At 39.2% G+C, this 21903-nt stretch overlaps 1 protein-coding gene across 1 annotated transcript; it reads left to right on the top strand.

The window, feature by feature from the left end:
- The first annotated feature begins 6686 nt into the window (after nucleotides 1-6686).
- On the top strand, nucleotides 6687-18025 carry LOC110003309 (transcriptional repressor scratch 1). Its single transcript, XM_020658900.3, has 2 exons — nucleotides 6687-7772; nucleotides 14363-18025. The coding sequence occupies exons 1-2, from the start codon at nucleotides 7655-7657 to the stop codon at nucleotides 15136-15138; spliced, it is 894 nt and encodes a 297-aa protein (XP_020514556.1). The 5' UTR covers nucleotides 6687-7654; the 3' UTR covers nucleotides 15139-18025.
- Nucleotides 18026-21903: the final 3878 nt, after the last annotated feature.

The following is a 21903-nucleotide window of genomic DNA, read 5'->3' as shown; positions in this document are numbered from 1 at the left end:
GGTGCTCTGTGTGGCCCTATCCTAATGAGCCACATGTGACCAGTTAAAAAGGACCCATCTGATCTGCCCATTCGCCTCATTACCACCCAATACATATTAATGTCCAGGGTCACATCTTATACATACAACATACATATTCATAGCACACATGCGGGGTCGTATATGTATCTTAATGACATGGACATGACGGCTTTACTGGTGATATTATGATCGCTCTTTGTTTTGTTTTATTATGGCCAGCTGTGTGCTCCTCTTTATACTTCTATTATCTTGTATTTTGTCCCGCTCTACATTGTTCACTTGCTGAATATGCTGGAAATGACAAAGCCCTGGTTACTTGTTGTACTGAGTTGTTTAAACTGAACAGGATTTTACTGAATTACATTATTTTGAATAAAAGATGTTGTTCTGAACCATTTCGGCTTGGAAGCTTTAAAACAATGCAGTGTCCACTTCTGATCAGTTTACCCCAAAAGTATCAAGGGATTTTAAGGTAAGGCAAGGTAACTTTATTTGTACCTTTAGGTAGCGTTGTTTTACAATGAGTTAGTGCGTCTCCTTTTACATACAAATGGCTGTATGGGGGAAATGGGGATAAATAAATATATTCTCTGAAGATCAAAACAAATCCAACGTTTGCATCTCCCAAGTCTTAACAAAGCGTCCTACGGGTAAGGTCAAAGGTTGCCGTTTGTTTTCAAGTGGAAATCAAAATGTTTTCAAGTGGAAATGCAAGAAACATTTCAACCAAAACATCCAAAGATTCAAAAGCATGAATTCACATCTCAAACAACAACAAAAAAACTTGAGATGGCCCTAGCCTATAACGGTTATGACACGCTCCCCATGTATGGAAGCTATAGTCTTCAGCGTAGCGGCCATGGGTTCAAATCTGACCTTGGCCCTTTGCTGCAAGTCATCCCCCATTCTCTCCTCCCTTCATTCCCTGTCTCTCTTTAGCTGTCCTATCTAAAAAAAAGGCAAAAAGGCCCAAAGAATATGTAAAAAAGAAAAAAAAGAAATTGTGTTTGCGTACGAGCAACCCAGAGAAAGTTTCACCATTTAGAGGGTACTATCCACCATTATTCAACAATAATGGAATATACTTGGTTATAATGGCATACACCTGTCAATAGTAGGTCAACAGAATTACGGAATCCATGTGAATGAGCATCGAACAAACAAAAAAATAAAGAGCACCAGCTCAGCCTGGATGCCTTTAAACAACAACATTACTTTTAACAAGATCGACTTTTCTCAAACTTAGGAAGGCTCTGTTGCTTTCTCTCTCCTCAAATAAGTCAATGTTATTTTCTTCCTAACCACCATGACCTTTCTCTCCCCTCAGATACTGTAAGTATTTTGGGATTTTCAGAGGCTCTTGATGTAGAAGGCACAGACACAAACCCGTTTGCTCTGTCAGAGGGCCGTCAGATAAAAACAGTGGACATGGATATTTTTTTAGAAGACAATGACAGATCACATATAATTGTAAAGTTTATGATACTTATTAAGACACTGCTTGTTGTTTTTTCTGAACATTAAATGCATATCTATAACAGGTCCATCCTAATCCATGATCAACATGAAACAAACAAACTGCGTGATTATTGAGTACCTTCCAAAGTCCGGCTCCTTTTTGCTTCATGCTACAATAAGGCTTGACCATGCTTGGTAGTTGGCAAACCCTGGGTCAACTTTCCCTTTTCTGTTAAAGCAAAAGTTAGCTCGATATCGCCATGCTCTATTTTCAAGCACTTACAGTCCAAGGCAGGGCAAAGGGGCAAAATACCAGGCGTTTCTTGAGCAAATGAATTATCACTGTTCTATCATCCTCTGTCTCTTTGTGATAAAGATGTTTGACCTCGTTTTTTCTGACTGGAAAATTTGCATCTTTTTACATTGATCATAAAAGTTTACATCATGAATATATCCCTCCATTGCATTTTGTCATCCCTACTGTTCAATCAATCAATCAATCAATCAATCAATTTTTATTTGTATAGGGTCAACTCATAACAAGTGTTATCTCGTGACAAAAAAGAGGTAAAAGACCTTACTTATTGTTATGTTACAAAAAGCAGGTAAAAGACCTTACTCATTGTTATATTACAAAAAGAGGTAAAAGACCTTACTCATTGTTATGTTACAAAAAGCAGGTAAAAGACCTTACTCATTGTTATGTTACAAAGACCCGGCCTATCCATCATGAGCACTTTAGCAAAGCAGCAAAAGTTACAGTGGTAAGAAAAAACTGCCTTATTAAAAGGCAGAAATCTTCGGCCTCATGACGAAACAGCCTTCACAGGACTAGACTGCACCGGGCTTGGATGTTGGCTTCTTGAAGCTGTTTGCCTCAGGCCAAGAACGAGCAATTCCAATTTTTTGTTGTTGTCAATCAGACTTGAAAAGAGGGGTGGGAGACTTTTAAAAGGAAAAAAAAAACATTATAATGTTTTAAAGAACTTTGTGTTGGCAAAACCAATGTCAGGGTCAACCAACTTCACCATTATCTATCTTCTGTTACTATGAGCTGCTATGTGTTTACACACACCTGGTTTGACCTTCCTTTTGCCCTCTGTAAGTGGTTTGTCTCTTCATTTTCCTCTGTATTCCTCCTTCCCTTTGTTTTTCTGTCTGACTTACCCCCTCCTTCTGTTTTCTCCACTCCCCCCCTCTGCTCTGTATTTCTCTCTGTCAGATTTTGTTTACAAACCCTTTCATCTGGATATTGCTTTATATGTAAAACCCTTCTATTTGAATGGAGTTTTATTTAAAACCCTGTCATTTAAATGGCTTTTAAAAAGACAGAGGAATGAAAAGTCAACAAGGACCCATGATTGTGTTTTCTGACAGGACTCACACACATGCTCACACACACATATACACACACACACACACACACACACACACACACATGCACACACACACACACACACACATGCACACACACATGCACACACACACACCGCCTGCTTGTCTACATGCATCTGAGTCTATTATTATGCTAATGACTCTCCAGTCTCCACATGTCCCCACAGCCTCTGCGCACAATGTTACACACACACACACACACACACACACACACACACACACACACACACACACACACACACACACACACACACACACACACACATGCACATAGATTTTTACGCTGAGCTCAGCAGTATAGCGGCACTCGCAGGCTAGCAGGAAAAATAACGAGAAGTGGACAATGTCACCGCCATATAAACAGTCCAGACAGAATTGGTACTATCTTGAGTGTCATCAATCTGGGAAGAGAGAACATCAGTGCATTCATCTCTGGCTTACTGCAGTGAGGAAACTACAATAGATAAAATGAACAACACTGTTCATTCACTGTTGTTGTCTCAAAATAACCTTTTATTATTTTACAGTTTTTCTGTAAATTACTTCATGCTTCTTATTGTACATGAATTCAACTGGAAACTTAGATTCAGAAAACAACATTAGCATTCACTCCCTTGGTTACTACTGTTACACATTACAATACATTAAAAACTCAAGAAGTCGTTTGATTATTCTGGTAGCATACGTACAAGGCAACTGCAAAGTCTATTTTGAAATATCAGAACTCATGTGAGCAAAGAAGTTAATGTTGGCTGTTATCCAAAAGAAGAAAATGTGTTGTTTTACTTTTTTTTTTTAAGTCGCACCACATGGCCCGCTGTATTCTAAATCCATTGTCATTTCAGCTGCTGCTCAATCGGAATTCAATTCAATTTATTTTGTATAGCGTCAATTCATAACAAGTGTTATCTCAAGACACTTTACAAAAAGCAGGCAAAATACCTTACTCTTTGTCTGTTAACATTACAAAAGAGCAGGTAAAAAGACCTTACTCATTGTTATGTTACAAAAAGCAGGTAAAAAGATCTTACTCATTGTTATGTTATAAAGACCCGGCCTATCCATCATGAGCACTTTAGCAAAGCAGCAAAAGTTACAGTGGTAAGAAAAAACTGACTTATTAAAAGGCAGAAATCTTCGGCCAGATCCCCGGCTCATGACGAAACAGCCTTCTCAGGCCTAGACTGCGCCGGGGTTGGAAAGGGATAGGGGGAGAGATGGGATAAGATGCAGGAAGAGGGATAGGGAGCAAGGGGGTGGGGGGAGGCAGACCGTCCATCAACAATCCGGTGGGGAGGGGGTGGGAGGGTGGGGTTGTTCTGGCAGGCCGTCAACAAACTACGCTTACGTTTGGCGTTGTGTCCTGACTCGCTGTTTAACAGAAAAGCTTTCATTAATCATAACGTGAACACATAACAGTGGATACGACTTTCAGTCAGTCAGAGTCTCTGGTGGTCGTCACTCGTCGTTATAGTAGCGTTGCTTCATGGCTCTGTACTTCCTCAGGTAGTAAAGTGCCTCCAGCTCTCGGGTCACGTATGAAGCTGAAGGAATGAAATATTCATACATTTTTCAGATTCATTACGTTCATAAGAATTATGATATATATTTCCAAACCTCAGGGTGCATTGAGAGGAATGTGGCTGCTGCGTGAATACATGAAAAGGACTTTTGGGGGGGCTTTATGGAAAGACTGATAAAGTTGTACATCTTTGGAAGACCATCTTGCTTTTGTGTTGCATTTCAAAAGGCTTGTTAAAACTGCAGATAACTTCATGTATGTGTGTTAATGACCGCACAGAGACGGTCCCAGGACTACTAGACTTTATATTTGTGCAGGAGAACAGAAACAAACAGCTTAAAGGAGCTAAAAAGTTAGTTGCCTAAGAATGCAGAGTTGTTTGTTGATTCTCAGTTGAATTAAAGAAACAGTCCCTTTAATCCTTTATGGGAAAAACAGGGTCCATAATGAGGCATGCTTAAATAAGTATAAGTATGTATTGATTGTTTTAAAGTGATACAGTCATGTTAATATCTAATACTATCTAGTCCATCTGAGAGAGAACATGTAACTACTTCAATACATAAGCACATAAATTAAGCAGTAATGGTTGAGTGTCAACAAAGGAGACTATCAGACTGAGACGTTCAAAAGCAGTGCTTAGCAATACACTTAACTACACACACACACACACACACACACACACACACACACACACACACACACACACACACACACACACACACACACATGCACACACATGCACAGGTTTAGACTCACTCACTGACATACTCCCTCCGTCTCTCTCAAACATTTTCTCAATGAACTATAAAAATAGGTTAACTCCAAGGACCTCACTGAATAGAACTTACATAAACGCACACGTCACTGAATTACATCACACATCATCATCCCGCCCGTCTGTGTGTGTATGAATTGGGGCAGAGCTTTGGATGTGTGTGTGTGTGTGTGTGTGTGTGTGTGTGTGTGTGTGTGTGTGTGTGTGTGTGGGGCTGTCTACTGGCTGAAGGGAGAAATCTGTTTGTTGAGTATTAAACACTGAAACAGAGCATCATGACTCTGCATCATGCTTCTTCCCTCTCACACACACAAGCATACACAAATGAATATTAGGTAACATATACAGCTCTGACATTGTGTTTCCCTCTGGTTGTAAGAGACCATTCAGTAAAAGCACCTTAGCCTCAGTTACATTGACTAACTTCATTGGCTGATGCTCGGTCTGGATTCACGCATGCGGACATGATTGGCCCTGGAGGAGTGCTGATTTGCATAAAGGGAACTCAATTGGTCGACTGCAGTGTAAAATCATTGACCTGTGTTCACTGCCACAAGAAGTTGGTTTCCAGTGGTTGATAACATGGTTCTCGGTCCTTGAGACAGACTTGAACTATCAGGCGGGAGGACTTTTTATTTTTCTGTGAACGAGTAGATACTTTTCGTCAACTTTCACAGTAATAAATATCAAATTGGAACATTGACTGCAACTTTTCATTTTCTAAAAACAGTAATGTGAACAGCTGTCTCTCAAGAATAACTGATGTGGACTCTCAATGTTTTGAGTATTGTGGTGCATTATGAATTTGAAATTGTTTCTTCAGATCATGTTTTTTTTTGTATTTAAGCCTCTGTTGTTAAAAAAAGCAACTTTGATAATCTCCTGTATGTGTTCAAATCACATAGATCAAACCATTTCTGTTTGAATTTAAACATGTCATGCCGTTATAGGACATTATTCTAGTTTGTAGTTTGTGTGTGTGTGTGTGTGTATGTGTGTCTATATGTAAAACACAGCCTGTACTTGGCATATGGGTTTTTAAAAAGGGTACTTCCATTGCCAAAAGTTTTTTCCAGACATTCCTCACAGTTTTTTTTATTCTTACTTCAGTTTCAGAGTCGGCAGGCTCGATATTAGACTCATTAAAAGTAACAATTTGGTATGAACTTCCGTTTTGCTTTAGGCTTTTTCTGTTTAATTCATTGAATGAAAATTCCTTATCTAAAGGTAAAATGTAAGTAATAAGGCTACCAAATAAAATAAGTGCAGCATGATGATTAAAAGGAAACTTTGTTTGGTAGTGGGATTGTAGGCTATATTGTCCTCATTCCTTTACTACAAAAATCGCTGCAAACGTGCCCTGGAAACTAACTCATTAAATTCCTGCCCGGCGCGCTGCTACTGGTCCCACAAGACAAGATGCTCTTTTTTTTCCTTCTGATGAATAAAATTAAGCACCCCTCTCTCTCTCCGCTCTCTCTCTCTCTCACTATAAAGCCGCAACAGCTGATCTGTGCATCAGAAAGAGCTCCACACGCGTCAAGGAGAGGAGACGAGAGGAGAGGAGAGGAGAGTAAAAGAGAGTAAGCGAGACGACGGAGGGATGAGCTGTCCTTGTCTTCCAACTGCAGGGTTTTTTTGAGCAATATTTTTAAGGAAGTGTGATGACACTGTGTCTGACGAGACGTTTTCTATACCCACCGGTTCTCTTTTTTGAACCCATTTAACCTTCAGTTGCTCTCTGACCGTTTGACGACCGTCACACCTGTTATTTTAACACTTCTTGTAAAGGCACGGGGACATCTTACGACTTGTTTCCGAAAAACATTTAGACTGTTTTGACTCACCCCCACAGGATTTTCCCACGGACTGTGTTTCTCTTCAAATTGAGGCTTTCTTTCAAAGCGTTGGAAACTTCTTTATTGTCTCTTTCCTCACCTTGACTCGAGCGGAGCTGTCCGGTGCTGAAACCGAGAGGCTGCAGGGGTTTGGATGACGAAAATAAACGGAGGCAGCGGAATAACCAAATAAACAAGTTAAAGTGGGACGTTTCTACGCTATTTATCACCTTCCATGTCGTCGGAATAGAAGCCAACACAGGAGTAGATTTATTTTCTTTTTCCCTTTCTCCCTCAGAGCTCCACAAGTCTTCTTCTGGTGATTTATCGTACGAAAAATCAATTTTGACCTTAGAGTTGGTATTCCACCAACTTCATCAAAAATAAACACTAGTTCGGCTACAAAAACAAGAAACACATGAGGAGCACTTGATTCCTCTAATATTTAAAAGCCATGTCTCCTCTTCACATTGGAAGCAGTTTGATTGGAGGGAGCAAACGCACCTTTTCTGAGACCAAGTAATACATTAAGGTTAAAATCAGACCATAACGAGTATCACCCACAAGTCGAAAGAGGGTTGGAAGAAAGAGGAAGACCGCCTGTGTTTATTTTTCGAGTGTTGGAACAACTACTGTCCCATCATGCCTCGCTCCTTCTTGGTCAAGAAAGTGAAACTGGACGATTTTTCGGCTGCAGAGCTGGAGTATGGTCACAGCAGAAGAGAAGAGCTCAGTCTGCGATTCCATCATCATGACAAAGGTCTGTCACCCTCCCACCCTTCACACACTCGCACTGTCTGCAATACATCATCCAGGGCATTTCTATATCCGCAGGTTTGAAGCATTAGGCATGGCTGTTTTCAGGATAAGGATAAGGAAAAGGGGGAATTATGGGGTCAAACTGTGGTCACATCCCAAAAATATAGGCTACAAATTGCAGGCATTGACATGCTCCTTTTCTTGAGAGGATGATTTGCATAAAACTGTGTTATGTAGAGAAACAGATCAGAGTGATCTGCTCCAGATGAACCATAAGAACCCTATAGGGATCTTAATATACTGATTGTTTCAAACAATATAGCCTAATGTGATCATTGTGTGCTACATAATGACACTCAATATGGCAAAGGTCAGGGCAGATCACAGGGTCTTAAACAAGTTCTTCATCAGGGTGCATATTTCAACCCAAAGTGTAAAGATATGAAATGTAACACATGAAGAATCACATTGAACATCTGTGTGATAGAAACCTTTGAATTCATAGACTAAATCTTATTTTTGTCAAGGTTAGGTTCTCTGTGACATGCATGGAAACAATCTGATGTCACAGATGGACAACTATCTTTATATTAAGCTGTAACACTTCACTTCCTTTTCTTTCACACTCTTTCATCCTGAAATAGAAGTACTCTTGGTTTTCATTTTATGCCAGCTTGTACTTATGGTCAAGCTGCTTCTATATACAATACAGAAAACACATTTTCAACTCAACATAGCAGCCAACAACTGCAGATGAAAAATATTACTTTATTTTTTTCTTATAATGAAAAAAAAGCTTCTGAGCAACAGGGAGCCAGGGAGCTTACATTTCCTGAAGGAAACCATGCCCAATAATGACATTATGTCATATGCACTGGGATTCTCTGTTGTTCTGGTGCCCAGTAAATTATTCAAATCAGGTGGTTTCCAGCAGCTGTGAGTCTCGCTACAAGATTTAAACATATTACGCAGCTACATTGATGCTAAATGGTTCCCACGCAGTGCATAATCCTGGATTCACAGGCAAAATACAATACAGAGTCAATGGGAATGGCTCAAACATTCAGGGGAGTTTTCAGCTATTGATAAATCACTGGCCAAACACTTCTGAACAGAAGCTAATATTTGCTCATGAAGGCTGTTGTTGTTTTGTTCTTGCGGTGCTCTGAGCTAAAACTGTCTGAACACCACTTAGGATAAAAGTGTCATCTTATCTAATGCTACAGAAATCTTTTTTGCATTCAAAGATGCACAGAGGAAGATTGTTCAATTTTGCAGCTTTTTGTTTCAGCCTTTTTAGCTGATTGTTTTGGTTTTATGGCACTTGTACTTTTGCATTCATGAAGTCTTATAGTCTCTTTTAGTGAAAGGTTTTGAATTTCTGGCACTTCTACAATAGTCTTATTGCTCTCGTAAACCCAGATTTAAGCAGGAACTCAACAAATCAATTTCAATAAAAAGAGAAAAGCTATCCTAAGATCAAAGTTTAACACCCTGTTGCTGTAGACTTAAAATATAGCAACCAGTGCCTTACATTTTTCATAGGACTTTATAGAGACCAAAATAAAACTTCAAATAAAAAGTTAATTTTAGACTTGTTATTTAGGAGCCAAAATAACAGGACTCCAGTAGGTTGATTATATTGCCCTTTTTTATGCTAAATGCATGAAGAGGAAATTGTAGGCATGATGGCCATTTCTTATTTACGGGACAGGTTCATGTATCAGTCAACCTGTTTCTGCCTCCTAGTGGTGGAAATGTTATCAAAGCATCTTTAAAGGACTTCAGGAAACACTGCAGCTGCCACAGTAGAGGAGGAGGTGAGTAACGCGTTAGTGCAGCCCGGTGGTTTTCACATTGTCACAAGGTCAAATGTGCACTGAAGAGATCCCAGGTGTTCTGATGTCAGGGTGAACAGAGACACATGCAGCAGAAGCAGTGCGGCAGGCATGTACAGGCTGAGACTTCTATCCCTTGATATAAATATAACAAGAGTTTGACTGAAGCAGCTGCCGCTTGTTGCGCGCACACACACACACACACACACACACACATACAGACTGATACACACACAGAAATGCACATAAGCGTATACACTTTTACTGCGTTTCTGTCAACTCGGCACATTTCCCAGGCAGCTTGCACAGCTGAGTGCACCGCGTTAGACACACACACACACACACACACACACACACAGACAGAGAGGGAGCAGTCGGTGACCTACAAGTGTCCAGAGTGCACAAGTGTGCGTCAGTTACTGCTGGTTTGGATCAAAAATTAAATTGTACTCGCAGCTTTTCTCTCATACTCTTCCCTCTCATTGCCTCTCTCCATCGTTCTTTCTCTTTCTTGTTCTGTGTATTTCAAAGACACACACATATAAAAGAAAGACGGCTTTGGTTTGGCAGAGTATTTTAATCTTTAATAAGCATTTAGAAGTGCTATCAGCGCTAATGTTGCTAAAGTGCTTTGAAAGGACTACAGAGTCGACAGCGAGACAGAGACGGAGACGGTCGGAGAGAGACAAAGACAAACAAACAGACAGCACGCAGACGTTGAGACAGAGAAAGTACAGTTTTTTTTATAAGGAGAATATTGGGCAAACTTTAAACTTTAAACCCTGCAGACCAGGAATGGAGTTTGTTTCCATTTCTGTAATTCTCAGTCTGAGCCAAAGTATTTTCCCTGCACTGAAATCAAGTTCATGATAGGTGACATGATTCACTTCACAAGCTGTTTTAAACGAGAGCCAAAACTTATGTGATTGTGCCAGTCGTCACAAAGTCTGTCATCCATCCATTCAACACTCAGTGGTCTTACACATGTCGTCATGACAACTACACTAATAAACAGAGATCAATGACATTAGGTGTAGATTGAAGTTACTTGTTAAATGCAATGTTTATATAACACTTTGACATTTAAAAATGAAGTGAAATATATATAAAATGCAGAACTAATCCTTGCCATTATGTTTTGAGAAAAGCAGACAGATACCAGGAGTGTCAGGTCAGTCCACGCAGAGAGGGGTTCAGGTTGGATTAAAGCAAACACAGACTCTCAGTCATAAAATGTGGATTTGTGTCCTGTGTGCAAACCTTAATGTTGAGGTATTAAAAATAACAAAGTAATGAAATCAGTACAATGTTGAGGTTCTTTCACTTCATTTGACCTGATCCCAGAGAGAAACATAAAGAAATATATACATTTATTTGACAGCTGCTATTTGACAACATTTATTTAGACACTAGTTACTCTTCAATTGAAGGTTTCAAAAGCAATATATGAGGAATTAAAAATATGATACAGTGCTTTTCTATCAATCTAATTAATCAGATGTGATACATGACCTAACATTACGGGTGAGAATGTTATATTATGATACTTTAAGCACAATTTGCTTACAATATTAAAGTGCTTTTATGTGCATGCTTCCTCTCTTAATAATTCTTTTAATCACTACATTTTTACACTTTGAAACATAATGTTCCACTGGCTGAAGGAGTGGTTATTTTGATGTTATTCCACCTTTGATATTACTTTTTTTTTGAAGGAAACAAATCTGTCTGTTGTGTCTACTGTTTCACTAAGTCCTCCAGCTCAGTAAAATGCTGAGAAGCCGCCCAGCGCCCTCCAGCGTGTAGATTGACAGATTTTTAGTGATTATGACGTACTTCAACATCAGAGAGGCCGAGGCTGGTCTCAGTCAACTTAATAATGGTGAAAAATGAACACTTGGTCATGTTTCAAAGCTTTGCTCATGCTCTATAAAACAAGACACACACACACACACACACACACACACACACACTTTGTCCCAGAGTACAATGATTGAATATTTATGATTCATGATTTCTTTTCCTCCTCTCCCCCTCCTTCCAACTTCTTCTCTTTTCCTTTCCTTCTCTCCATAACCCCGTCTTAATTTAATTCTAAAATGTTAAATCGGCATGAGGGCTGTTAGCAGCTTAGCCAAACCACCTAACCACAATCATTGTCTTGGTTGGAACCACAACTTGAACCCTGCTAAAAAAAAACGTTTCTTCCTGCCTCAGTTCTTCCTTCCTTTGTTTTCCCTCAGCTGTCTATCTGCGCGCTCCACTTCTCTTCTCCTTCCTGCCTCGTGTTCCATCTCTCTCCGTCTCTTGTTCTCATCATATTATCGACCAACTTTTGGAGCTTTCTCAGAACTGCATCATGAAATTACATTACCAGCAATAGTATCTCCTCTGCTGCCTGTGTCTGAATGCTCACAGAGTGCTAATTGAAACAGAGAGCTTATTGATCAGCATGGATCCACAGGAGTCACGGCTGTGGGGTATTAGCTACCAGACTTTTTCCTTGTGTCTACTGGAGCTCAGCCTGTTGAGTGTTAAAGCCAATAATAGAAATAATGAAGCTGCTGACTTCATAACGCAGCAACAAATAATTCATCAGTTTTGTCAGGGAATATGCAGGTAGCTCAGAAAATGTTTTGAGGCTATTCTACATGAAGAAAAGTGAAGCGTTATGGCCAGTGCACAGATGAATGCAGTCGGTGTCAGGACACCCTTGAGCAAAGCATGACTATCCCAGCTGCTGTAATAGAGATGCTCTGTGAGCAGCAGTAGATATTTTTGACAGCTCAGAGGTGTGACTGCGTAGCTGCGGACCTGTCAGGATAGGTGCAGTTGTTGTGGAGAGAGTGTGCTCACTGAACCCTCGTGTGAAAAATAAAGATTTCCCGCTGAGGGGAAAGTGTCTCCTCCTGGCTGGAGAAGACATAAAAAGCACTTTAGTGCCACTATAAATACCTCAAACTCTTCTTCTCTGCTTTATAGCAGCTCCAGAAATTGTTTTTTTAGCAATCTTACAACAGTGTCTCGTGTGTCTACTTTTGTCTTCATATAAAGGCATGTGTTAAACAATAGTTAATGTTCAAACATGATGCAGATGTTGTTAATATGATCCTGGGGGGGTCCGATTGATATTTAGAAACCAGAGACGCCAGGCTGCAATCAACAACATTATCAGGAGACAACATGTCTCTCTGAATAATGAATGAACTCAAGTGTACAACTTTGATTTGTGGCCTGTGTTTTTACAATTATGTGAAATCTTTTTAATCGTGTTGGTAACAATGGTTCTCCTCCATGGGGCTCTCGGGATGACTCAAAAACATCCGCAGAAACAAATAGAATAATAGAATAGAATAGAATTACTTTATTGATCCCAAACTGGGAAATTGTGGTGTTACAACAGCATTTTATCAGAGCAAATACAAAAATATAAGAATAGATACATATTAAATAAGCACTTAAAATATATTTAAAAAAAAGAATAAGAAGAGATTTATACATCAAGGATTTAACTTAGCATTCTTACTGGTTAAAAAAATGAAAAATGAAATTCAACATTTATTCAGGCTTGTCAACTGAATGTAAAAATACTTGCTGGAGGAAAGAGATGTACGTTTGCAAAAACAGTGATGACAGTGGTAAATATGTAGTAACAATAATAAAAACAAACTGCATATGTTTGTACCACTTATTATCCTCCTCAGTAAAGATAAAGCTATCTTTTTTCTTATGACTGACTGCATGTTAGTGTTGTGATTATTTTTTTTTAAATGTTGATTTGTCAGAATCTACATAGTTATCACAATAAGCTAAGTTAAACACAACATTATTTCATGAACTGAGTGTTTAATAGTTTCCAACTTCATGTTTAGAAAGGGTTGATCATATACTGCTTTATCTCCAATGTATCACTTCCTGTTTGCCTACCCTCCACTGGTGTGTCCTCAAAGGTGCCTGTTGCCTTTTACTCGAATCCTAAAGAAAGAAAAAATAAATGTTCAGTATGTTTAAGAGGATTGGACCTGGATGTTTGTCACCATCAGGATACAAGCACTATCTCATGCAATGCTAGTGATACAATTATTCTGTAACTTTGTGGGCTCTGTAGGGTACAGAAATGATTTCACTGCAATATAATAATAGAAAAGGAGATATTGTGAGAATTTTTTTAAATTTTATTTAACCTTTATTTAACCAGTAAAAAGTCTCATTGAGATTAAAAACCTCTTTTACAAGAGCGTCCTGACCAAGACAGGCAGCAGCACAATTACAGGGTTTCAGACATAAAACACATAAATACAGGAATCACAAAAAGAACCATTCATCAGAATCTGTCATAAGTCATCAGCAACAAAGTGATCAAAAAGTGCTATACGAGTTAGCTAAAACATCTACAGTCAGATATTTCTGCCTCCAGATCATTAAGACCACCTTTAAAAACATTCAAGTAAACCAGCTCCCCAAGATTTAAAGTATCAAGTAGTACTTGAACGTCCTTTTTCCTAATTCAGTACGGGCTTTAGGGATGGTTAGAAGGTGTAAATCCGGTCTTTAGGGGCTTGTTAATTGTAAAATGTGAAAGGGAAGGCATCAAGGATCTTGTTGACGAATGCATCTTTCCTCCCTGGTTTCACTTTTGTGTCACTCATTTTGTTTCCAAGTCAAGATTTTCTAACCAATCAGTTTCTCATTCCCAAATCAATCTCCCTGTCATTGCTAAATGATTGACCTCGTCCTCTCTCTCTCTCCTCAGGCTATGTCAGCGATTATCTGAGTCCGTCTCCTTATGACGATGTGGTTGGAAATGACTCCTCTGTCATCTCTAAAGTACCCTCCCCCAGCCACCCGTCAATCATCTACGGACGCATCGATGACACCTACTCCGGCATTCACGAAGACATCCATGGAGATTCTGACCAGCCGGACAGCCCGCGCTCTGAGGCGTCATCATCGGCCGGCGGTTACATCAACGGGGACGCAGCCGTCAGCGAAGGATACTCGGTGGACGCGTTTTTCATCATGGACGGACGGTCGAGGAGAAAAGCCGCGGCTAGCGCTCGAGGAGCTGCCCAGAGGCACAGCTGCAGTGAGTGCGGCAAGACCTACGCGACGTCCTCCAACCTGAGCCGGCACAAGCAGACGCACCGGAGCATCGACAGCAAGATGGCCAAGAAGTGCCCGACGTGTGGCAAGGTCTACGTCTCCATGCCGGCGATGGCCATGCACCTCCTCACCCACGACCTCAAGCACAAGTGCGACGTGTGTGGCAAGGCGTTCAGCCGGCCGTGGCTCCTGCAGGGTCACATGCGCTCGCACACGGGTGAGAAGCCGTTCGGGTGCGCGCACTGTGGCAAGGCGTTCGCCGACCGGTCTAACCTGCGGGCTCACATGCAGACGCACTCGGCCTTCAAGCACTACAAGTGCAAACGCTGCGACAAGACGTTCGCACTCAAGAGTTACCTGAACAAGCACTACGAGTCTGCATGTTTCAAAGGGGCCTTCTCCCCAATCAGCTCAGTGGGGGAATGATAAAAGTCAAAAATAAAGTTGACTGGACATTTTTTAGTTTCTAAACACATCTGACTGGCCTAAACCGCTCCCAACAAGATGACCAGTAATGCCTGAGTACTAACGTGGGGAGTGTTTTTTTCAAACCACAAAAAATAGTAGTTTGAGGATCTGTTCCTATCAAGACTCCTCCCATCCCTCCTCGGTCTCCTCTTTCCTTATCTGGAGGTAAAAGTTTCAGATGCTTGATTTAGATAACCACCTGCGTCAATACAATACGTCCCTCTCCTGAGGTGGTTTTAGTATCTGTGAAGATAAATAAAGCACAGCACATCTAGCTCATCACTTTTGAAGATCTATTTACGTCCATATCTATCCCCGTCCCACGATGAAACCACTCTGAAGCACAATCCCTCTCCCATCTCTTTGTCTTCCCGAGACAGGAATATCACAGGACTTAAAAAAAGCATGAATCACATCTTAGTTTTCTTGCAAAGAGATTCAATGAACTTTTGTATTTACTGCTTTTTTTAAAAACACAAACATATAATCTAAGGGTACGTCGAGTATCCTGCTTTTGAAACTAACCTTGGACTGAATGTTTGAAAAGATAAAAGCAACAAGACAAAGAAATGACACGTCATTGGTTCCCCGTAAGCAAAACAAAATACTTGTAAAGTTTTTTCCTTTACACCAGCGACACGCCCTGTCTACTGTGTACTGGGTCAGTTATGGCTTCTACAGTATTACATCTACAATGAACTGTCATAGTGTCACTCTGAAGTTGGGAAACGTTATTTTTTATTGTGATTTTCTCAAAGCCAATGTCTTAAATGGAAAGTTATTGTTTGTTGTTTTGGGGATTTAAACATTTTGAGCTTTAGTTGACAGTAAACAGTGGAGAGTGAGCAAGAATAAGTTTGACAAACTGGATTTCTGAGCCACCAGGGTATTCACAAACAGTGTTTTTCTACAACCTTCACCTGATGTTATTTATGTTAACCTGTCAGTGTTAGAAGTCAGACATTGAAAATGATCTGATCTTCTCCAAAAGGTCAAACCTTTCACAGATTGTGTTATGATGTTTTTGTTGCCAATGGGCCACACAGTCTTACTCTTTGATTTGTATGTCTTTTTTTTTACGTCTATTTATTGCCTAATTTATTCTTATGTTTTTGTCGATGTTTTGCACTTTACTTTGTTGTATTAATTTTGCCTTTGTTAAATAATATGCCAAAGCATTTGACACTTTCTAATTACCTTTTTATTTTTTGTCCGACACTTTAATTACAAAAAAAAATACTGCATGCAAAAAATAACAATAACCTAATAATGGAATCTATGCCAATTTTATGAATCTTTGGGATATTTTTTGCCAAACCTCTTAGATAAACAGGCATATTAAGTCCATTTCTGTCTTGGGCAATATTTCATTGATATCCGATAGAGCAATAATGCATGATATTTTTGAAGAGACTTGAGTCATAACTGCTTGTAACATCTTGATTTTTTTTCAAGCACTATTCTATGTAGTTATGAGAAATGAAATTTCAGGGAGTTAGCGAACCAAGTTAGTGTTAAGTACGGAGGGTCGGGTGGAGAGCTCGGATTTAGAGGGATTGTGCAACTGTTGTGATGCTCCGAGGCTTTCTCTGATGGCTTGAAAATTAGAAAAATTAGCAAGATCGTAGAGTCCTTTTCCCCCAATTTTCTCTAATTGTTGAGTATTTCATATTATCCATAACAGTTGCCTCCTAATAATAACTACATGTTGGCATCATTAGCTTGTGTCAGCATTAGGGGCTGTCGGGGCTTCCAAGGGTTCACACAGATGGCACAACTCCTTTAGGTGGAGGGCTCTGGGATGAGTCGGGACGGGTCTTTTGTACATGGATTATGCACTGCCTGCCTCGTATTATTACTCTAAAATATTGTAGAAAGTAGAAGGTACTGTAGGCCTCTGGTGCTGAAACATGGATGCACATAATAAACCCCTAATGATTTTGGATTGATATAAAAGTCCACTTTATCCCATTGAAAGGTCACTTTTACTTCCAGGCTTTCCAAGCCTTAATGATCGAACTCTATGTGAGGAATCTGAAGCTAACATGCTCCCTGCACAGTCTCTGGTTGTTTTTTTCTTTCCCATCAACCCTGGCTATTGTGAGGTTGTTGTGGTGATCCCCAATGCAATTAAAGGAGAGTTGAGAAAACATTGAGTCAATATTTCAGCACCAGAGAGCACCAACAAACACTTAGATTCTACTATGAACTACTGTAGCCTACTATAGCCACAAGCTAGTTTACCTATTCTTATATAAAAGCACTTCCTCTTATGGATTATATCTTAAAACTTTTTTTTTTTTTTGTGTTCAAAGATAGTAGCACAATGGAAGAGTTTAGTTTCAGGTAGAAAATGCCTTGTATGTAGAAATATAAACCTCTTTCTCCTTTTTCTACTATGACAAATCAAAGGTCCGAACAGCAACGATGCTGAAATAACACGAGACGTGAGCGACAGTTGGTTTAAAGCAACACCTCTACTACATGTCGACATGTTTGTGTTACTCGCTACACAGCCGTGTGAGAGCATCTTCATCACCACACCTTTTATAAGAGCGAATGAAAAAACTCGACTATTTTGCGGCAAGAGGCCTTGTATATAAGCACTGATGTGTGACTTTGGAGTACAATTCTTTCTACGGATCTGCATAGAGTGACAGTGATGATGATGAGGATGAGGATGATGATGAAGGTGATGATTTTTCTGGAGCTTCCTGCTTTGTTTTGAGTTCTTCCTCTGAGGGTTTTTTTTTTGGGACCTCCTGTGGCGGTTCCAAATAATGTAAAGCACAAACAACACTGGGCATTTTGTTTCACTTCCTTAATAAAAACTAGTTTGAAAAGAGTTGTGTCAAGAAATCCTTTTCTGTGCTGTACAAGTGTTAGCATTGTGATCAAGATTTTTGCTGTTTTTCATTGTCATTGGACCCTTTTCTTATTATTCATAATGAAGGTATTTCAACTGACCAAATCTGATTGTGACCAGGGACCTATGAAGACCTCGTCTTCATTATACAAATTCTACATGAATACACTGCTTTTAAGGTATAATCTATGGATGTAGCTTCATAAGTGATTGAGCTGAAGGACAACAAAGAATACGAGTCCACAGCTTTGAGCTAGATGCTACTGCTAATGTCAGCATATTTACATGTTCTCAATTAATGTACCTCCATGCATGCTAATGATACACTATTAATCTTCTGAATTTGATATGGATAATCTAAACAGTATAATAAGGATTACAGAAAATATTTGGATATACTGTATATATATATATATATATATATATATATATATATATATATATACATATATATATATATATATATATAGTGCATTCAGAATAGGGTTTTTGCATGGGCTCTAGCCTGTATACTATCCACTCTGCAAGGTAGTGCTTGAGATGTGTGTACAAAGAACAAGCCAACATTTCTGGTCTGAAGGAGAGAAACACCAACAATTGAACAAGTTTGAGGATATTTTTCAATATTGAAGGAAGAAAAAAAAAGGGGGATTCAAAGTTTGCTCTATGATGTCGTCATTACATGAATCAATCATAAACTGCAAATATTAATGGACAAAGTCTGAGTGACGTCACCCATCTGTTACGACAGGGGGCTCATTGTCGGCAGCCGTCATGCTGGAAATGCTGTCTCAGCCTAACTTTGAGTCAACCTAATGAGAGGCTGAGCTGAGGCGGGTTGGAAGCCTTTTGATAAAGCTTTACATTGCGGCCATGTTCAGTCATGTCAGTTACATGCCTAACTCTGGATAACACGTAGTGTTCATAAAATAAAAACGGAGCTGTTTTAAAAAAATGCACCCCCCGTTCTTTTTAACAGGCTGTAAACATGTTAATTTCTGCTGTAAAAACAGGCTTATTTGGCTGTAGTGTGTAAGTGACTTCAGGGGCTCCTGGAGCCAGCTTCAAGCAGACAATCGATGAACAGCAGTTTTTTCCGCACTGACTTCATTTTTCAAGACCGATGTTGCCGCTTGGAATCAATGCCTATACATCTCGGTGTAAATGGTATCATCATTGGAATATGTTTTATTTGCCATATAAACAGCTTGGTAGGATAATCTCCTCATGGAGTACAGCCAAAATAGTATAATGTAAAAAGAGACTGTAGTATCGTGGTATATAGAATAATATTGACAAAGGAAACAATCCTACTTTATTATGCATGCTCAGAATGATACCAGACACAAACAACAGCTGGTGCTGATGCACACAAAAATATGAAGAAACAAAAAATCAAACCTATTTTTAACGAGCAGCGCCTGAATTACTGAAAATAATTTCATGATAATGTGTTCACATTATGGTCGCCTTAAACTCAACAAATGTCAATCTGCTCTGGTGTTATAGGAAATGTTAGGCTTCATTCTCATGGCACCATGGATATCTGTATTAATGTTCATGGAAATCCATAAACTTGTTGTCAACATAACTCAGTCAGGACAAAAAAAAAAAAGGCTTTAAAAAATAAAAACCTATCCCAAGAGGCAAACAGCTAACGTGGTTAACAATTTATATCTAAGCAGAGCTGAGATAACACATTATGCAACTGTTTTCATAGCTGAACAATTCAAGATGGGTACAGTGACTTTCATGTGTAAAAACCAGCGCAGTGACCCTTTAAACAATGTGCTTATGTTTATGTGCATGTTATCAGCTGTACTGCGAAGGTCACAGAGTGCGTCACATTGATCTTTACAGCATCCATACATAATCATGTTTGCTCTGAGGTAATAATAAACATTTCAAAAGGCTCCTCAAGACAACAAGCCCTACAGTGTTAATTAATCATTAGCACATTGATCATGTAAAAAAAATTACATGGTTAAAAGTTTCATCGATGTTTTTTAGGCCTCCGTGCTTTCATTACTCAGTAAACGGTTAATTAGTGTTTGTAAAACATTCATTAAGATGATTTGCCTCCAGTATGAAATACAGCAAGTGATTATTATTTACAATGCGCTCTCTCTCTCTCTCGCTCTCTCTCTCTGTTTTTCCTCATGGCGACTGAGCAGAGGTCAAAATCTTAACAGTGTGCTTGTGTGCATGTGCGTGAGTGTGCATGTGCGTGAGTGTGTGTGTGTGTGTGTGTGTGAGAGTGTGTGTGGTTGTGTGCATGTGTGTGTGCATGTGAATGAGTGTGAGTGTGTGTGGTTGTGATTTAATTGCTTGTGGGGGGTCTCACATATGAACAGAGAAGCTGATGTAAGGGCAATGCCTTTAACCTTGATAATACTGCCACACAATGTGTGTGCGTGTGTGTGTGTGTGTGTGTGTGTGTGTGTGTGTGTGTGTGTGTGTGTGTGTATAGGTGTATACTTAGCTCTATGTGTGAAATATTTAGTTTTATTAGACAAACTCAGTTGAAATGTTCTTAATGTTGCTATTAAATCGTAAGGTGAAAAAGGTGTAAAGGTTTTAAATTTGCATTCAGCAGCCATTTTGGATTGAATACAATAAATGAAACGTGCTTTTATATTAAAAATAATAACGGTAATGACTCTCCTGTTGATGTATGTAATTTACATTTTCAGATTGAATATCAGGGATGTCTCATATTTTACAAAGTAATACAACAATTTGTAAGCCATATATATGTCTTATGTAAAAACAACGACCTCCATTACTAAAGAAAAAGGTTATTATGGAACAGTGTGAGAAGCATAATAACAAAGCATGTGTCAAAAATGTCCTTGTAAAAGTATCATCTGATGGTTTTAAACTCTGACACATCAAGACATAAAGTGTGTAGTACTCCTAGCCGCTATGTTGACCTAAACTTTTCAAACTATATGCTAACATAAACATGCTAGCTACCTTACAGTGGCTATGCTAACACATTGAAGTGTAGCAGATATTTTTCATCAAAAAATCTTTACGAACATTAACCCTCCAAACTGGCTTCATCAGATGACCACCCATTAGCTTTAGCTAGCGTGACTAACCAACATGCGCTCTCATTGGATTATTTGATTTGGTCTCCACACAGTTTCATGGATTACTATTGGCCATACAGAGGTTTCCATTGACTGCAATTGGCTACCATCTGTCAGTCCTTTACTTCTTAAGACAAATGACCTTCTATTAAAAGGTGATTGATTTTCTCCTATTCCTACTAAAGATATTGATTTTCTTACACTGCCTTTGGTCCGCTAATGATACTAATTCTAACACTCAGTGGACCTGAAAGAAAGGCTTCCTAGCTATAATAGCTACTGTCAATGTGTGTATGGGGCTCGGTAGGTGTATTTTATGCAAACATCTATGAAATCCATACGAGCATTATTTTACTCTGTGTGATACTCTACATTACCTAAGTCTGAACCGGTATGGATCCACTGCAACAAATGGAGTGTCACAGGTGAGGTAAAGAGGAAGCATCAAAGAAATAGGAACAGATTTTTTTCAGAGTTGTTCCTACACAGTCAGTAGTTGTTGAAAGCTTCTGCTCAAAAGTTTGTTGCATCTTTCAATTGTTACATTTTGAAACCAAAGTTAAAATGCATAGCTTTTGTTATAGTGAGTAAGGCATGAACCTGAAGAAACACATGTTACATTTATTGATAAAGTATATATAGGTCTATTGGTCAGTTGGCTGAAATATCTCAGGATGTTTATGAGTGAAAAATGTCCCAAATGATCATCTGGAACATCACAAAATCTGTTATAGACTTATATGGTCCAAAGAAGTGGATTTG

Source organism: Labrus bergylta, chromosome 19 (assembly GCF_963930695.1).
Source record: "Labrus bergylta chromosome 19, fLabBer1.1, whole genome shotgun sequence".
NCBI classification, from domain to species: domain Eukaryota; kingdom Metazoa; phylum Chordata; class Actinopteri; order Labriformes; family Labridae; genus Labrus; species Labrus bergylta.
Note: the sequence above shows the minus strand (reverse complement) of the source record. Positions and strands in the feature narration are given on the sequence as shown.